General features: G+C 31.7%; 1 protein-coding gene across 2 annotated transcripts; it reads right to left on the bottom strand.

The window, feature by feature from the left end:
• Positions 1–1,833: 1,833 nt before the first annotated feature.
• LOC105340599 (sulfotransferase 1E1) lies at positions 1,834–16,245 on the bottom strand. 2 transcript variants are annotated; one of them, XM_066068715.1, is made up of 7 exons: positions 15,870–16,245; positions 15,681–15,756; positions 11,606–11,886; positions 6,856–7,170; positions 6,334–6,437; positions 5,750–5,945; positions 1,834–4,897 (listed from the first exon to the last, which is right to left on the bottom strand). In XM_066068715.1, exons 3-7 carry the CDS (start codon positions 11,766–11,768, stop codon positions 4,881–4,883), a joined length of 795 nt encoding a protein of 264 aa, XP_065924787.1. In that variant the 5' UTR covers positions 11,769–11,886; positions 15,681–15,756; positions 15,870–16,245; the 3' UTR covers positions 1,834–4,880. The 2 variants fall into 2 exon arrangements, with proteins under 2 accessions (XP_065924787.1, XP_065924786.1); XM_066068714.1 differs by having other exon boundaries at positions 1,834–5,274; positions 15,870–16,237.
• Between the last annotated feature and the right edge of the window lie 3,849 nt (positions 16,246–20,094).

Genomic DNA, 20,094 nt, shown 5'->3' with positions numbered 1-20,094 from the left:
GTCTATCTAAAATTACAGCTTCCTTTTAATGTCAACTTCAGAGTACTTGTGCAATCAGAATGGCTTTTTAACAAAATAATTTTTTAGACTTTCAATAACAAGTAAGAAATTGGTTGTATAAATCGTTGAGAAATCGTAAGAAAGATGTTAATAATACCAATAAAATCATTTTTTGATGATTCATACGAGTTGTGTTATGAATAAATAAATAACTTCAGAACCCACTTACGCGCATGCATTGCATGACGAAGAGGTCATTATACTTTCAATATTGATAAGACATTAAAAGGTAAGACAGTGAATGAGTTATAACACAACAAGCATAGGTAACTATAGGCTTTCGTAATAGAATCCTCAGTTGTTATAATTCAAACTTTTATTGCCTTATTTAAAGTGTTCCGTTTCCAACGGACCTTATTGTTTTCGTACTGTTTCTTCTTCTTCTTCTTCTTCTTCTTCTTCTTCTTCTTCTTCTTCTTCTTCTTCTTCTTCTTCTTCTTATTTTCTTTTCCACAAATTTTGTGCACGCGATATCTCGAAAACTTTTCGGCCGATATCGACCATTTTTTCACAGATGATTGCCAGAGGTGTTGCAACCACTTTTGAAATAAAACCACTATTGAGATAAATGTCAATAGTGGTTGCAACACAGAGGTCATAAATCTAGAATTTTTTTGAAATTTTGAGATCGTCACTTCCGGTTCCGATTTACGGCCGATTTTGTAAGTTTTCACGACCAATTTTGTGCAGAAATAAACCCAAAGACTATTAGAGATATGAATATGAAATTTTCAGGATAGGTAGACTATAGTTCGAAGGTGTGCAGAATGTAGTTTTTTGGTGCCACTGGCGCCATTTCTCTGAGCTCGCCTAGGCTCGGAAATTGGGTACGAATTTCGAATCAAAATTTTCATTCGTTTTGATCTGTATCTTTTTATGAGTTGATGTTTTGTAAAGACATATATTATAAAAGAGGTAGAGAATCAGAAGTTCCTTCCAACAAAATTAAGAAATAGGGACTGGCTCCTTTAATTAGGGGCCAAGACACTCGTAAACTCTTTTACAAATAACTTTAAAACGATAAAGATTTTGTAATGCATTAAAAAAGCAAAGTTGTTGATCGTTACAATATTTAGCAGGTAAAATCATTTCCACGCCCATTTATTACGTAATTAGGGATTTTTAGGGACCAAAGTACATAAACTTGGACGCAATATATCTAGAGAAGGAGACATATTTTGTTAAGCATTGTAAACGATTCCATTAATTAAAACACCAATGCCTGTGCCCATTAAGGATCCAGAGGGCTGGCCCCTAAAATATTCAATCATTTGTATCTCAAAAATGATCAACAATTTTAGATAGGTGTAAGAACAAACAATGTTATTATATGTAAGACCTTTCAAATGAACTCAAGAAATAATGGCTGGCCCCTTAAATTAAAGGTCAAGACACTCGTAAAGTCTATTGCACATACCTTAAAAACGATCAAGTTTTTTTTAATGCATTATAGAAACAAAGTTGTTGATCGTAACAATATCAGTTTGTAAAACTCATTTCCAAACCCATTGATGACGTAATTAGGGATTTTAGGAAACTAAAATCTTAAATTTTTAATGTGCTGTATGTGAAAAAAGCAAAACTCTTTGTTAAGCATTTTAAAGGATAATGACAATTGTATACATTATCTGAAAGGGAGTGGTTGAGGAGGAATTCTGAAATTCATTGATATTTAATCGTAAAAATTGAACGGAAGATCTACTCGTAACGAGATCGTATCTAGTTACTTTATATATTTTGACATACTACAGTCTAGAAATATATAAAATATTATCGTTTAATTTTTTTTATTAGTGTTCAGTGGTCGTTTCTTAAAAAAATTCCAAGAAAAATATACTGTTTCCTTTTAAATATAGAGTTCTGACAAATACAAAAACAAATATATACAAAATCAAAAGTCCAAGAGAAAAATACAAAACAAGAGCAGAACAAACACGGATCTCTAAAAAAAATTGGATGTAGGACCAGGTGCCATGGAAGAGTGGGCATCCCTTGCTGACCGGTCCTACACGACATGTGCTCTTTGGTGTAATCGGGAAAACGAAAAGATCCGTATACAATTAAGTGATTAATTATGGTCTAATAATAAGTATGAAAAACGTCATTCAGTGGACGATTGTTTTTCTTGAGAAGGTTGTTGTACATGTATCCTGTTTTATCAACTTGGTGGTCAGTAGCCTGTCTTGCCTTAGAAACTGTTAATGCAAAGAGCATGTCCTTGTGTATTGATTTATTGATTTATTGATTTATTAATTGAGAGACAAAAACTCCATATTCAGGTGTAGAAGTATATTGTTACATAAACAAGGAAAGTTGACTTTTGAAAAATTTAAGTCATCACGATTATCGTAAAGTTTTGTTTTAAGGATACAATCAATGTCCCTTTCCAGTAAAATATCCAAATATGAAACAAATGACGCAGACTGTGGTATCTTTTAGAACAAGTTTACAGGGATATATCGAATAGAAGCAGAGACATAAATAACAGAGATTGGCAACTGATTGGTAACTTGCGGTCCCTATTGTCAAGTATTTCCAGTTTAAATCAGTGTGTCTTTCTAATAAACAATTATATCAAAACATAAACAGCTAAAACCTATTACCAAAACATTCAAAATATTATATTTTTGTGAGTTCATATCTAGTAAACAACATAAAAAGAGGAGTTTACGGAGGCAGTTGGCTACCCATCATCCGAGAGTTTGCCGATGTTTTATAGCGGGTCAATATATTTTCTATATATTTAACTTATTTTTCAATTTTTTGTTTCAAAATGTCTAAAACCTATGCCATTTTTCGTGAAAACAATATATTTTTTGTTTAAGATCATTATCTCAGTTTACTTATATGTAGTTCTCAATGTTTGGTTGGTCCCGTAATATTTTCCAACAACAAACCACGCTAATGGCGGAGTTGCCTATCTGTGTTAGATGATGGTAGACGTAAGTATTGAAGTAACAATTGTTAGTACATAAAACGTTGTCGATATACCTCAATTATTATATCTTACGTCGAGAAAAATGCTAATTTTATTTTAAAAATAAAATAAGAATTGATAATATATACGATTTTAAAAGGGCTGCAATTAAATGGGCTCGAATTTGTGCTCTTGTTTCCTTTCTTGTATATTTATTGTTGGAACTTTTATTTTTAGAATTTGGATATGTAGATAAAGTTAAATATGGATTTAACCTAATCGATGTTGTCGGAAGTGGAATGTTTGGAAAGCCAATACTTGAGATCCGCTGAGACCTGTAATTGATTTAACATATCATATTGATTAAAAAATAATCTTGCATTTTTTCGCTTGTGTATCTTGGCAATTCCAATTCAATCAACAGCATATCTTAATTACAATCTATTTTTTCTGACATTTTTTCCTGAATCCATTTCATATCAGTGATAAACGAGTAAGCATGATTTAAAACACGAATGGTGTACCTTCTATCAAATGTTTATTTTTGTGGTGACATTGGTTCTTTACTGCTGATTAATACTTTGAATCTAATAAATTGTGTAACGTTGATCACCTATAACATATAGCTTTTAGGGCGAAATCTATATGGTACATACAATACATTGCAAATATTTCAATCGATTCCACCTAAATATTAAGTTCTGGTAAAGCCTCGAATTCGCTGATGTGATAGAAGTGTACAATTTTATTTTAAACAGTATTAAAGGAAGCTGGTGTCAACCTTTTACCCATCAGATATGCTTTAAACTTTTAAATATGATATGTTGCCATAACTCTATTTATTAAGGGGGAGATAAAGCTAAAAGATAAATACATTTCTCTAATTTTTTTCACATACCTTTTTGTCTAAAGTATGAGTATAACATTTTAAAAGCGGCAACTATTTAGCTCTCTTTAAGGTATTTTTGTCAAATGCACAAATTAGAACATTAAAATGATGTAGCGGGAAAAGTTAAGTGCAAACATCGATATCAAGAAGTTCTTTTATTTTTAGATTGTTAAAATAAACATATTTTTCAGTGAATTTCCCAGTACATGAATAAGAAAACTTCGGTGAGCTTAAAAATGATATGTATTATTGTTTTTTTTTAAATTAATTATCGTACATCATTAAAGGGGCATGGTCACAATTTTGATCAAAAATTGGGTTTTTTTTTCAAATTTTAATGTTTACAATGCTCAAGTAAGGTCAATAATAAACAAAAATTTGAGTGTCTATTGTTGGGTTATAAGGGAGTTACAGAGCCTACACTTCTTTGCTATGTAAACAAAGCATTTGTTTACATTTTGAATGTTGAAGTAAAAATTTCAGTTTTAGACCTAAAACAAATGTGTTATGTTAGAAACAGTTTATTCATGCTTAAAATGAATAAGAAGATTAACAAATTGGCTAGAGAAAGATTTTTTACTGTAATATTGAACCATTGTATACAAAAACAGGGCACGGGCCTTGTTTACATGACAAAGAATTGTGAGCCCTGTATCTTGCTTATAACTCTACAACTGACTCTCAAATTTTATTGGATCATTAGAAATGTCTTCTAAACGCATTGTAAATAATAAAAGTGACCAAAATCGTGACCAGCCCCTTTAAATTCAAAATGGAAATGATTTGGCGTTATATCTAAATTTAGGAATCATGCAAAGCCTTTTCCGATTACCACAAAGAGCACACGGCGGATGTGACGTTGCTCGCTTATCCATGGTGCCTGATTCCCCCTCAAGTTTTTGTAGAGACCCATGTGTATTCTGCTCCTGTTTTGTATTTTTCTTTTGAACTTTTGATTTAGAGCACTGTTCCCTACCGCCACATTTCGTTTCAGTCTTAATAAAGCACACATGTCTATTTCCCCAGCTCAGCTAGAATAGAACGGGTTTCTAATCATTTTAGGAGTGTGTAGAGTAGCTTTTGGATATTAACAGAAAATCTTATCACTATTGTCTACTGTATTATTGATCTATAAACAGTGTATACATCAACACTGGTGTTAAATTACAAGATTAAACTAATAACTACCTTAGCTTTAGATACACACTTAAGAGGTAATGCATAAATATTTAGCCAATACTTTAGATATAATCGATTAATACAATACAAATGTTATATGATTCATTTCGGATTAAACACTAGACAAAATCGATATCAACTGCAACATTCTTCATGTTATCTGCGTATATCTTGTCAAATGTTTCGTTCATTGCTACTGTGAAATAATTTTTCCAATCTCCAACTTTACCTGAAAATAAATTGTTGTTTCTTTAGTCTTCAGTTGCTTCATTTGCGTAAAATTCAATTAAAATTGGGTTTTACATACACATTTTTATTTAATCATTACAGGAAACCTTTTTCAAAATTTAAATATCTTTCAGTAAATGTTAAGGCTCTTTCTTAAAAAGAAATATTTGATATTTTGCATATTTTCATAAAACATTAAATATTAAAGTAATATGCTACATAACTATATAAAAATATACATGTACATCCTTATCAAGGCATTAAAAGCATACTAAGTATCTGATTATTTTCGCGACGATGTTTTTGCAATTCAAAAAACTAACGACAAAAAAAAAAATAATAAAACGCAGATATTATTTTCGATATTGATTGATATAAGAAACATTTTGAATAGCAAAAAATTATGGACGTCAATTAAAACAATGTCACGCTAATCCCCCCCCCCCCCCTTTGGAGATACGTTATTATCTGCTCACCTTTTCTATACAAGGTAGGAATTTTCTTGAGATTCATAGACTTTATGATTTCTGCCATAGTGGAATCATTTCGCACTCTTTCATCAGCTGCTTTAAGATTGTCGAAGCCACACTTCTCTGCTATTTCTGGAAACAATTGGTCAGCATCTTTTACGTCTAAGAACTTTGCCAATCGTTTGAGTTCCCCGATAGTATTCTGTTTAAAATGGTGATCGTTTGAACTTAAAATTCTTAAATTTTGAATTGCATCTTTAAGTTTTTATGTTTCTATTGAATTAATTTTACATTTTATTGTTTTGTATTTGCAAAGTTGGATGAATGCGATCCATTATGATTAACTTTGTAATTTTCAAAAGGAATGAATTTGAATTTTAGAGTATGATACATGTATGTGCTTGATTTTACCTAAGGAGTATATTATTTGATATTTATTCATATATAGATATATTGAAATGGATTGAACAATTAGAAATATGTCTATACATTTATATGTTACTAATTTTTCTTTACTGTGAAATAAATGAATTTTGCTTTTATTAATACACAGTTTGCTAACCAACTGTACCTTTGGTTTTATTACTTACTCTTTGCAGTTTTTCGTATTGCAACATGATGATTTGGTCTTTCCGCACTTCCGATTCTCTGATGAACGCCTTGTTGTAATTAAACCAACCGCCAAACATCACCTCTTAACAAAAGAAAGAAGACACATTATATGCAAAGAAACAAACATTTAAAAAAAATCTAATCCAGCAAGATTAAAATATGTAATAAAGCGACACATACCAACTAAATTTTACATGCCACAATTCTTACAAAAAACTCTTATATTGATGGATGCGTGAAGATTTTTTAATATTGAAGGGCCCTCATACATTTTAATATAATCATATCAAATTAAGAGGTGATATATTATATATTAAAAATAATTTATAGTTTGAGAATGTTTAAATGTATAAATGTATTCTATAGCCTCCTCTTGATCTTCTCTTTTGTAAAATCACCCGTTTTAAGCTTTGAATTGTAGGATACGTTTTCATTCACATTAAAAACTAGTTATTGCAATATTCAAACTTTTTCCATTACACAACTGATTTTAAACTCACTTTTCTTTAAAAAATATTCAAAAAAGAATTCTTCAAATGTGTTCTCAGGGATACCGTCGCATGAGTCCGTAAATTTATACAATGAAACAGCAACATCTTTCGGGTTCCTTATGACATGAATGATTTTGCCACCAGTCTCCAAGTGCTGTTTTGGCAACCACTGGAATGGAAGGTGTGTGCTGACGATATGATTATAAGACTGTAGAGGGCCCAGGTCTGGCAACCCTTCCAAGTAAACAGCCTCTCTGGACTTTGTAGCATACTCTGCCTTTTTTGTAAGCAACATATGAGCAATTTCGTACACCCAGTGTGTTCCTACAATGTAAAAACTTTTATCTTATAGATTATCCCCAGATCAAATCTTTTGTTTTTTTCTGTCTGTGAATTAAATGATAAATATGTTTTTGATAAGATAATAGAATATTAAATCTAGAGTTGACTGTTTTATATCTGAGGTAGACTTTAAAGTTGTTTGGTTCAGTTTGGAATCAATAACATTTATCAGAACCAATTTTTCTAATTTGTCAGTATTTTACATGTTATCGGAACGTTGTATACTCTAGGTAGAGAAAAATGGACAGCAAACTAGAATTGCTTACAGAGGTGTTTTATATTTATATGAACAATTGTTGAAGATCTTTTTGAAAATCGCAGTGCTCAATATGCAATGTGACGATGAAAATCATCTAATTATAAAAAAAGCTCAATGTTTAACATAAAAAAAAACCTGACAAAAATTCTGATTTTTTTCATGCAGAATATATTTTATTTTATTTTCCTGTTATTTCTTTAATGACTCCTTAAAGCTTGTCCATTTATGTCAATTATGTCAATTGTTGCTCAAATTATCTTAATATATATACATATACAATGTAAAGTAACTTTTTCAAAACATATTGAGGAATAAATAATGTCTATCGGACAATTGTTGTATCATAATATTGTATTTTCCTGGGGAGGGGGGGGGGATCCTAAAATATATAACTACTTCTGTACACATACATACATACATACATACATACATACATACATACATACATACATACATACATACATACATACATACATACATACATACATACATACATACATACATACATACATACATACATACATACATACATACATACATACATACATACATACATACATACATACATCGCCTTATGTAAAATTTATAACTGTAGATTCCTTAATTTACTCAAAATACTCTATTTTCGCGATGCCATTATTTTATAGTTCTAAGTTATGAACTTCCAAGTGTTGACCCTGATAAATAGAATAATTTGAAAACTACACAATGATATAATGTAAAATTTTCAAATATTTCTTGACTGATATGTCTTGTCATTAATATCATAGATAAAATAAGAACATCGATTGAAATCAATTACCCGTGACAAAACGTCACAACATATAATATAATTGTCTTTTTGTGATTGATATAAGTATTTGGTGACAGTTTAAAAAGATAACAATTAACGTTGCCGAACGATCATTTGAAAAACAGATCATTGAAAAATTGTTGTCTGCATTGTTTCTAGCACAAATATTACTCAATTTAAATTTGCTGTTTCTTTTGTCCTCGACAATGTTTTGAATATAGAGCGATCCGAGGAAAATGTTATTTTGATATTATTTTTCTTTCCCTAATTAAAACGCCATTTCCATCAACAACTTAAAATAGCCCTAAAGCTCCGAGAAAAATTGAACCAGGAGTCGATGCATCGTTCTTAAGTACTTGAAATACAGTTGGAGTCAGTCATCCCGACGACAAGAACATCACATGTGCATCACATGTTGTTTCATAAAGTAAATACATTACACAGTGGTAACAACGGTATTGTTCACAAGTCAAATAGTTCTTGCACCATGGGTGATCGTTCGTGTAGCGTGCCGGATCGTACGTGTATCAGAAAATTGGTTTGCGTTTTTTACCGTGCGTGATTATGCGATTTTTGTTTTATAAATTTTTTCGGAATTCCAGGATTTAATCTAAAGCCATGACGAGTAGTTTTTAAACCAACGCAAAAATGTGAATTTAAAACTTTTTGTAGAATAATATTGACAAAAGTTTACATACTTGTATCATGTCAGCGCTAATCTTTTTTAAAATATCGAATCCCTTTCTTCGTTAAATAGTAAGTAATTCAACATCTCATTTAATCTTTTGATCGATCGAGTTAGTTTTGCATGATTAGGTTATCTATATTAAGCATATATCGTATCTTGACATATACTTTTGATCATATAAGCCTCAATCAAGAGAGACACGTTGAATGAAAGCGATCAATATTGCCTATACAAGTTTTCTTTCAAATGAAAATACGATAGGCATTCCTCTCTATTACATTGCGTAAACATTTATTAGTACTGAAATATATTTAGATGCTTTAAAATTAAGAATAAATAAAATTCAATCAACTAATACCGTATAATATGAAAATATGGCATGAGTAAAATCAAACTTCTCTGGAACAAGATAACAAATTTACCTGTTTCTAGCACAATTATATCATTACATAAGGGAATCAGATTGCATAAACAATGTATAGAATAGTTTAAACAATGTATAGAATAGTTTCTTTGCACAAACAGTGAATAAAATTGGTGGTTCCACCATCGTTATAAAACGTTGTAGATTATAGAATGTATTGTTTAGATATTGGTGGTTCCACCAAATTTTGTTAATTTTCGATAAATAGTTAAGACTGGTTTTCCTTTTTATGCATTTCTTATGCGTCAATAAAAGAATTGAAGAGTAAACCTATGTTCATTGTGTAAAATTTAACTCGTATGTAAATAATTTCGTGTAGAGTATGCATTATCTTTTTTTCTTATTTTCTTTAACTTCTGGTAGAAGTTAATATACCTTGTGGAGTTATTAAAACAATTTAATTGGTGTATGAATCCTATCGCACCGTTTACTAGTAAATATAAAACAGTGCATGGCTACTGTAAATGCCGATTTTTTAATTAACAAAGCATATTGTAATATAAATTAAAGCAATACGTTTTCTTAATTCTAATCTAAAATATCAATTCTAACTTTAAATTTTTGTAGACTGGCAATGCCTTTCTGATATTTTCCTTTGTTCATTGGCCGGAGAATAAGCGAGCCTCTTCCCTCTAGTATAGACAGCTATATAGTTTTTTGACACAAATCGTAGAACTCCCGACACTTTTTTTCCAAGTTTATTAATTTTTTAAAACAATTTCTGCAAAGTATTCCGCTTTCAACACAAATACCGCCATACTTTTTAAAAAGTTCTTTAAAAACAATATCAGAATTTAACACTGTGCCGGATAAATATGCCAGTGCCAAGGTGGCATTTTTGCACCCGCTTAAGATGCAGTTTCGGAAAAATCTATACATACCAAATGATAGACAATAGTTTTCTATAGGAGAATGGTATTTCCTGTATGCATTTGATTCAGACATGTAGTTTTCCTACAGGATATTAAGTTTTCCTATCAGATTTTATCAAATACTATCGGAATTGAAATTCCTATAGGAAGTTCTTGTATTCCGATAGGAAATTTCAAATTTCCTATAAGAATACTGTTCTTCTTATGGGAAAAAAATTATTTTCCTATAGGAATTTGTTTCTAAAAGGTAAACATCTCACCTGACAGGTGAGATACAATGATAACAAAGGTGGTTGTTAACTCTTTAAGCAATGGTCTATCATATGGCATATTTGAATTTTTCGATATATGCAGCTTAGACGGGTGCAAAATTGCCACCTTGGCACTGGCATAATTATCCGGCACAGTGTTATTTGCTTTCAATCAATCTAACACGGTCCCTTTTATTTCCACATAAAATACAAACATTCCTTTTTATCAGATTTTTGTTTCACGGGATTATTAAACATTTCATACGCACAAAATTCTCTACATTTTCACACATAATGATATTCTATTTTTGGGACATCACCTGTTCCCTTATATTGCAAATCATTCATTAATTGAGTAAAAAACTTGAAACAGCGGTGTAAAATGGTTTTGTTAATTAAGACTGACATATTTAATCGACACAGGAAACATAAATCGGCCGAGTATGGTGTTATAGACTCGGCAGATCGCGTAATTACTAGATTATTTCCCATACTGTGTATAAAGCAGCACCGATAGAGGGCGCGTCAATCAAGCCAGGAATCCCTGGCTTCGATGTGTCTCTTTTGTACGATAGAGACAGAGGACCAGTCAAGAGTTTTAAATGGTGTAGAATCGTTTGTTTGCGTTTTTTTTATCGTTATCGTTCATGCATTGTGAAAATTCTGTAAGATCGTTCGTGTATCAGAATCGTGCGTATCCTTTGTCAACAATAACGTTGTTACAACTGTTTGGTGAACACTTATAATTTTTTTTTTCGAGTGTATATACATGTACACTGTACAACTCGAGAAGTTCATGCCTATATAGGTCATTGCCATGTTGCATGAGAATAACTTCAGTAACAAACAGATGCTTATACCAGTTACTAACTTTTGATTTATGTGCACATTTAATATAAAACATTTATCAATCTACACAAAAATGTGTACAAGTCGTGCTCTAAGGTATGAGTTTCAAAATTATTCAGTTACTTTGCTCGACAAATATTTGCACACTTTATAAATATACAATTTAACATATAGTAACCATCCATTAAAATTTAATTATAACTTGAAAATAGAACCTTATCTAATAGCTCGATATAACCATAAAAGATGTTATTTAAGATTACACTTTAAATACGACTTACCCGATCGAGGAAACGTAGCCAGAATAACTGCATCTGGACCGAGCTTTAAGTCTTTGATATTTTGTATTGTTTGTCCAGCGTTTTCTAAAAAATTTGGCATCTTTGGTAAACCAATTCCTTCATATACTGGATAGTCCAGTTTGAGAATATCGAAGTCCGCCATCTTATCGTTTTTGGGAGTTGATTTAAATCAACTCTCCTTTGCACTTACTCGGGTAAACCGAAAGTCAAACAGTGCTTGGACCTAAGCACAAATCACTACCGCTGACAACACTTAGCTCCTGAAAATAATCGATAAATTCAGATGCAATGTATTCTGAAGCATTGTTTTTCAAGAAAACCTATTTATCAATACAATGAAAATAGTAAGATTCTAAATGGTACGAACAGTTTAGATATTTTTTTTTAAGTCGTATGTATTCATACGATAGAGTCTCGTTCAACCAGACGCTCGGCTGTCTCCATTAATATCCGACAAAACAGAGAGTCTCTCTTGCATGTCGAAGATAAACGGAGACAGTCGAGCGTTTGGTTGAACAAAACTAAAGTTCAATCTTGCCTTGATCCATACAATTTCTCAGAAATATTTCAATTACTGATACTACTTGCCATGCAAAATCACATATCACTGATTTTAAAAATATATGATAATCGATAAAATCAAATCCTCTCAGTACTTCAATACTTTGATTATCTTTTGTTACGACCATAAAAAAACGTTACATGGGTCATTATCAAAATATGCAGCCTTTTGCGTCAGTGTCAATTTAAAGGGGGAAAAATAATGTTCTGGGGAATATATACAGTACCATTGGATTTTAGAAACTTAAACCTATATTGTTGAACAAATAAATCGACAATTTTACTGCTTAAAGTATAAAAAAAATATTATTTGTTATGAGATTTCAGTGAATTTATGCTGTCATTAAATTTTTGCAACGTCTTTAACCTACAATATCTTCAATAATATTGATGTTTTATTCCAAAAATCACCGTTAATTTTCAAAACAACATTCATATTTTAATTTCTGATATGCTCCTTAACAAGTTCTCTTTTAAAAACAATGAATTTGATGAAATATATGCTTGTACAAAATTTTTGTCATTGGTGTTACAAGGCAAATTATATAAAAATATCTTAAAATACATCAAGTAAATAATATTGTACTACAGTTGGAATCCCTCAGATCATAGTGGCATCATTCCCTGCTACTAAAAAGATAAATGTATCAGTGATGACATCATTGTGATAGAAAATATGGCAGAAAATGTTAGGATGCTCCGAAAAATACAATGTAAACTGTGTCAGTGGAATAACGTGCTATTTAAGGTTTTCTATTATGAAAGAACAAAAAGTTTTTCACACAAATGATGAATGTTTATCACATTATAACATAGGCTTTGTAGCTTTGTGTAGTATCTGTTCTCTTGGGTCACACTGCTACATTTACTATGGATACATCAGTGGTATAACGGTCAGTGGTGTAACCAAAAATTGTTGTTACACCACTGAAAAAACTGTTACACCACATGACATTATCTAATTATTTTACTTTTTCTTCCATTTCATTTATATTTTGAGCATTTTAAACAATTGTTATTTATCAATTTTACAAGTTAGACACTGTCACAATAAAGAAAGCTTGACTATTTAATTGCAATTGTGTTTTCTTAATCTGGAAAATGAGACCTGTTACACCATTGACATTATTTGAAACACCATTGACATTTTGTATGCTCTAATTATGTTTTCCTCATTTAAATACTTGATTAAAAGATAAAAGTAAAAACAAATTTATTCTAATAAAGAAATGAAATAATCCACATTTTATTTTTATCAAAAAATCAAATTTTTTAATGACTTAATATGGTGGCATAGATCTGCCACCACTTGTCAGATAATTATGTCGACTTGTCAGATCTTGATGTCGACTTGTCAGATAATTATGTGGACTTGTCAGTTCTTTAAATCGACTTGTCACTTATCCACGTGTTTAAAAATTCAACACTATAACCTTTCCACGCCCAATTTGTGCCATCAAGTTGAAATAATATCTTCTGACAAGTCGACATAAGGATCTGACAAGTCGACATTAGCATCTTTTAAGTCGACATAATTATTTGACAAGTCGACATAATTATCTGACAAGTCGACATAATTATTTGACACCTCGGCTTATAATATGAATGATAAATTTCTTTAAACTAGTGGTCATATTATTTTTCCTGTCAGATAATTATGTTAACTTGTCAGATCTTTATGTCGACTTGTCAAATAATTATGTTAACTTGTCAGATCTTTATGTCGACTTGTCAGATATTATGATGACAAGTTAATGGCAGTTAGTGGCACTAACACGCTTTAACAACAAAATATTGAGTTTCTAGTCAATATGTTTATTTTCTGACAAGTCAACATAAATATCTGACAAGTTGACATAAATATCTGACAAGTCGACATAATCATCTGACAAGTCGACATAACTATCTGACAAGTGATGGCAGATCTATGCCACCATAACTTACAGTGTATTATAAGATATGTTATTCCACTGACATTTCACATTCCCTATTATGTTATACTAAAATCTTTCAAATGCTTAAAAGTAACAAATGCTAGCTGAGCTTCAACAAACATATATAGACAAAGAGGAAGTGTATATGCGTTGTATGCATTGATTTTGGAGAAAATTGGAGAAAATTCAATTTTATTGTCCAGAATGTATGATTGATATGAGCTGGTATAGTATTGACGATGTTGTTTGTGAGATTGATGAGGCAAAGAAAGTTCGAACTCGGTACAAGGTGGATATAAGTGTGTGGATGCCAATAGTAAAAAAATATAACTTCAAGAATGAGTGAATTCATGTAAAAAAAAAACATCTACATGCAATTTTTCTGTCAGTGGTGTAACACTGATTATAAGTGGTGTAACAGTGTGTCTATCTTCAGATTATGAAAGAATGAGACACGAAAACTTTTATTTAAGATCAAATTTATCATGTTTTAAATGCAATCAAAAATAGAAATTTGTTTATTTTACAAAATCTAACACGCTTATCTCTTATTTATTATCGCTAGGTCAGTGGTGTAACTTTTATGTCAGTGGTAAAACATAATAATCAGTGGTGTAACATGTACATTTTTCTCCAAATAAAATAAACTGACAATAATACATGTATATTTGAAACACACCAGTGCATTTATAGTAATGTCTTTTTTATGCATCATTGAAAGAAAAATCCAGTTGTGTTTTTAATGCTCAAATTAAAAATTTGTTGAGTAACATCAAGACTGTGTCTCAAATGTTATGTTGGTCACTATGTAAATGTGTCAAATATTTTCTGTTATCTAGTTCTAATAACTTTAAATGAATTTTGTTGATATAAACTTTATGTCCATCATTTTAAAAGAATTATTTTATTTTATTTCAGAATTTTTTCCTATACTATATACCTGTTACACCACTGACAAAATGTTCACAGTTCATTAAATTTCAGTCTAATTATCAATCAAATGGTAGATCCCAATGTTTGCAAATTTTAAGATGTTATACTTCATTGTTTGTTAAATGTGTTTTTTGCAATCAAAGTAATTTTTTCAGCAATAATTTTCTCATGTTTTACATTTTTCAAAAGTCTGCATATTTTGATAATGACCCACATCAACATGCAATTGACCTCTTTCTTTTTTTTAAAGATTAACCAATGAGAGCTAACTCTCATGTATTTATATGTATTACATGTATTTTCATTTCCTTCCGCATATACAGACCGCTAAATTTTAATCTAGAAACTGTTTATTAAGTTCGCTGAGAATGCAATGAGTTATTTTTTATGAGCTAAACAAGGTTAAAACAGTCATTTATTGTATATAAAAGTATCTAATATTTTTACCTAACCCTGGGCATTTTTTTTTCAAAATGCGTTTATATCGACGATATGAATGCACTTTGAAAGAAAAAACATTCAAAGTGCGTTGACTTGGTCCCAAAATTAACGCATTTTGAAAATTGTTTTGAAGGTGTGTAATTTTTCGAAGTGCATTGTAACAGCCGTACTCTGCAATGCCTCACCAGTGGAATTTCCGAAGACACCCTTTCCTCAAAGCACATCCTCGTTTTCAGGTTGAACTGCCTGCGCCTGCTTGAACTTTAAAATAAAAGCAATTTTAACTAATGAAATATTATTAGTATTAGATTATATAAATATACATCTAAACCAACATTTAAATATTTTATTCGGTTTTGCAATAAAAATCGTACCTTTGTGCCTAATCCCATCTGCAGCAGCTTCTTCAGTCTGGTTTCGAGTATTTTTCGGAATTCGGAAAACTTCAATATTTTAGTGCAGGAGAAAGTTTTTATGATAAATTTTCTTGTCTCTCAGGTGTCTTAAAATCCTACAGTAAATGATACAGAGTGAGCGTGAGGGTATAGTTGTCCACTGTGACTTGAGAGACAAATAAATGTCATTGATGTTCGCCGGGAAAACAATCGAACGCAGAAAATCGCCACGGTGCATTTCGTCTTCCATCGCACCACTACATGTATAGTGAAAGTGACGCTGCGAATTCAGTCCGAGCTAATTTGGTTGGATTTTAAACAATAGAGTGTCAAATGACCAATGATTGACATGATACAAGTTCCTTTTTGAACAATAATGTTTTGGATGTTACGATGGATGTCAGAACACATTTTGAATTCAACGATTGCAAATTTGTACATCATATCTAAACAAAATGCTTTGTTTGTTGGTTGATGCAGGTATGAAGGCAGCGACATTGCAAACAAAATACAAATCCGGGCATCATAGGCCGAATGAATAATCAAAGATAGCATTTTATTGTTTATATTTACTTTTTTAAAAGAAAAATTGAAATAACTATAACGTGTAAGGTAAAAGATACAAAGTTATCAAATGTGCATACGTATGATAGATGGAATTCGGTGAAATGACCATTTATTCTCATAAGAGAATTTGAGTCTGACTTCATGCTGATAGTTTTGTACAGTCCATGATTTTTTTTTTAATTTGTTAAAATTTTCGACCGTTCGATATCTTGTCGAGACAGGATCGGTAATTTTCAGTTCTATAGGTTTTAATGGAGCTTTGAAAACCACTTTTTTTTCTTTTAAATACATATTAGGTAGATCTAAATATTGATAATCATAATTTTATAGAAAACGATTCTATCATCTGCCCAAAAACGAGTGAGACGACTCATCTATCCGTGAAAACAAGAAACCCTCGATGACATTAAAGAAGACCTGAATTATACAGCATTTCAACGAGTTCACAGCCAACCGTACAACTGACTCACTGGTGGACCAACTCTGGTTTTCCTTCAAAACAAGAAATCTGAACACACTTTAGAGGCATGCTCATTCCAAGATTACATCCAAACGATATAGTCAGTCATTTTTCAACAAATGACCGCCGGGAACAGAGGGCCTTCTCGAATTTCAATTTGACCAAAAAGCATAAAGGTGGCGGTACTACCGAAAACTACAGAAGTCAGGCCTATAATTCCTACATTGAGAACATAATGACTGATGATAGGAGCAACAAGAAGCTGTTTAACTCGAATAAGGACCAAATGTGTGACATTAGTGGCATCTTAACAATCTAAAGGGATGAAATCCATTTCCTTTGATCAGGCCCAAAGGAAAAGGCAGAAATACTGGAAAACCAGTTTTATTTCAATTTCGCCACAGAGGTCAGGACAGCTCAGCACTCCTCACTTGTCTTGGCCCAAGTTCAGATCCAGACATGCCATGATGCCAACCATATCGATCATGCAAGATGGCATTAGAAAGCTGCTACGTACATGTAGATTAAAACCTCATAAAGTAAGCGCTCCCAACAAACTGCCCAGCCGCCTTCCTAAGGCCGATGAAATCACTGATTTATTTGATTCCTCGTCCAGAATAAGAGTACCTACAAAAACGATTGTAAAACTATGTATTGCATATCATATCCTAATAATTAATCTACACAGGTCGGCTCGACGTAAACTATTCTAAATTGACTTAAATTTGGCTCTTATACATACAATGTAGTTCATATCTTTCTAGTATAAGTAAAACAAAACATATTTATGAACGAGAGTACTGGACATTACAGTTTCATTACGTTTCATTAAAAATTATGCCATTTATTGGGCTGAGAAATCCAATATTCCAGATTTGCAGGTTGGGCACTGCCCAAAGATGTGGCCGCCTACAGTGGTTATCATGCACACTAGCTTTAATCGAATCGTCCCACTAACTAATTCAGGATGTGCTATGGATGGAGAGAACAACATTAACTGGAAAAGAAGTTTAACAAATTTATTATGAATATATAAATGAGCAACAAAAATGAAATTTAAAGGACGATGTTGTCTGAATTGTCACGAAACACATTAAAACCACATACTATCAAACATCAATATATGACTATGGGATTTGAAAATATCAAAATTAAAAATATGATGTTTTGAAACAAGAGGCCAATAGACCTTAACGGTCACCTGAGTAGCATATTACCTATACACAAACTTGTCGAGGAGTCTCATATTTGTATTTAATTAGATTTCATTCTGGAGTAGAAAAATTATAAATCTGTAATGACAACCACATCCCTGCCTGAAATCTTTCAAAAAGAACTATGAAACCTATAATTTTGGTGAAAAACTTAAAGATCTGGTCTTCAAAATCATGAATTCAGTTTTCCTCTCAGGTGTGTGAAAGTAAAGAAGATAATTTTTAAACATTGCATTATTTTGGCCCTACCCTAGAGTCAAAACCCTTACTCAAGAGGACATGAAATTTATAATTTTAGTAGAGGACTTTCTAAGACATATTTAAACATAATTATTAAGTCTTTTCATACAGATGAGTGAGAATAGAGAAGGAGATTTTTAAACATTATTTGCATTAACACTATACCCCCCCCCCCCATGTCCTGAACCCCTGACCCAGGGGCCATGACTTTCACAATTTTGGTAGAGGAGTTAGTGAACATCATAACCATGTATTCAGGTTTTTGCCCACATGTGTGGGAGTAAAGAAGATTTTTTAAGATTTAATACATTTTTACATTATGGCCAAAATGGCCCATCCAAAGAGCCCGAACCCCTGAGACAGGGGTCATGAATTTCACAATTTTAGTAGAGGGCTTCATTGATATTATAATCATGCTTTTTTTAACAAATATATATGGGAGTAGAATATTTTCTAAGATTTAATACATTTTAACTATATGGCCATATTGGCCCCACCCTAGAGCCTGAACCCCTGACACCGGGGTCATGAGTTTCACAAGTTTGGTAGAGGAGTTAATGGACATCATAACCATGTATTCAGTTTTTTGCCCACATGTGTGGGAGTAAAGAAGAAGATTTTCTACGATTCAATACATTTTTACTATATGGGTATATTGGCCCTACCCAGAGCCAAAACCCCTGACCCAGGGGCCATGAATTTCACAATTTATGTAGAAGGCTTCATGGACATCATAACCATGCAACCAGGTTTTTTTTTACATGTGTGGGAGTAGAGAAGAAGATTTTTGAAAATTTTGCTTTTTTTATATTTGGCCCCACCTGTGGTGCCCCGGGGTGGTAGATCCATGAATTTCACAATTTATATAAGATTCCTCTTATCATAGAGAGGCCTCACATAAAAAAATGGTAACAAATGGACGTAATTTTAGAAGTTAAAAATGTAAAATTGTTAACGCACAACGGACGACGCACGACGACGGTTGTAAACGGATAGCAATACGTCACCTGAGTTTAATCACGTGACCTAAAAAAATTGAATGTCTCAAAAACAAGACTTAAAAAATTTGACTTATCAGAAAATATGATGATGTGAAAAATATGAATACTCCAGGAATATAAACTTTGTCAAAAATAAGTAATCTTCTTCTGATTTATTCTATCAAATTGAATATAATTAATTAAAAATGACCTTTTATTTACCGTAAACCAGTTAAAGAAACACTAAGCTGTTTGAATGGATTTAGAAATATACTTAGGAATACTACTAAGTTAGAATAAAGGAAAATCACCAAAAAGGGACAGTGCTTAGCAGATGGGGAAAGGTACTGTGAACCTGCTGGGGTGTTCTGCCGGACAACTCACTGAATAATAGGCAAGACTGTCCTTTTATACACCTGCTAAAAATAGAAGAAAATCAGTATATATCGATCTGTCCCATTGGACTACCTCAGCCAATGAGAATGAAGTTTATTTAAAGGTATGGAAATAAGACGGCTTTGTAAACATTGTTTATAAATGGAGGCCTTGGTGAACCTCTACTAACCGGTAAAATACTGTAAGCATGCATATTTTCATGACTTCGCGTTGTCTTTTTGAATAAAGAACCTTGGAAATAATTTTATCAAACATATGTATAAGTAATTACAACACAATTCAAATACACAAACATGTATAAATTAAAAATATAATGAACAATTTCCCCCATAATCAATATGTGTCCG

This window comes from Magallana gigas, chromosome 8 (genome assembly GCF_963853765.1).
Source record: "Magallana gigas chromosome 8, xbMagGiga1.1, whole genome shotgun sequence".
Lineage (NCBI taxonomy): Eukaryota > Metazoa > Mollusca > Bivalvia > Ostreida > Ostreidae > Magallana > Magallana gigas.
This window is presented reverse-complemented; position numbering and strand designations above follow the sequence as displayed.

What these genes read in the sequence shown, in the direction of transcription:
- LOC105340599 (XM_066068714.1), bottom strand. Translation starts at nt 11,768, where the DNA reads ATGGCGGACTTCGATATTCTCAAACTGGACTATCCAGTATATGAAGGA. An exon ending in GGCTACGTTTCCTCGATCGG is followed by an intron (nt 7,171 to 11,605) that starts GTAAGTCGTATT and finishes TTTACATTGTAG; the next exon opens with GAACACACTGGGTGTACGAA. An exon ending in AATACGAAAAACTGCAAAGA is followed by an intron (nt 5,946 to 6,333) that starts GTAAGTAATAAA and finishes CATTTTAAACAG; the next exon opens with AATACTATCGGGGAACTCAA.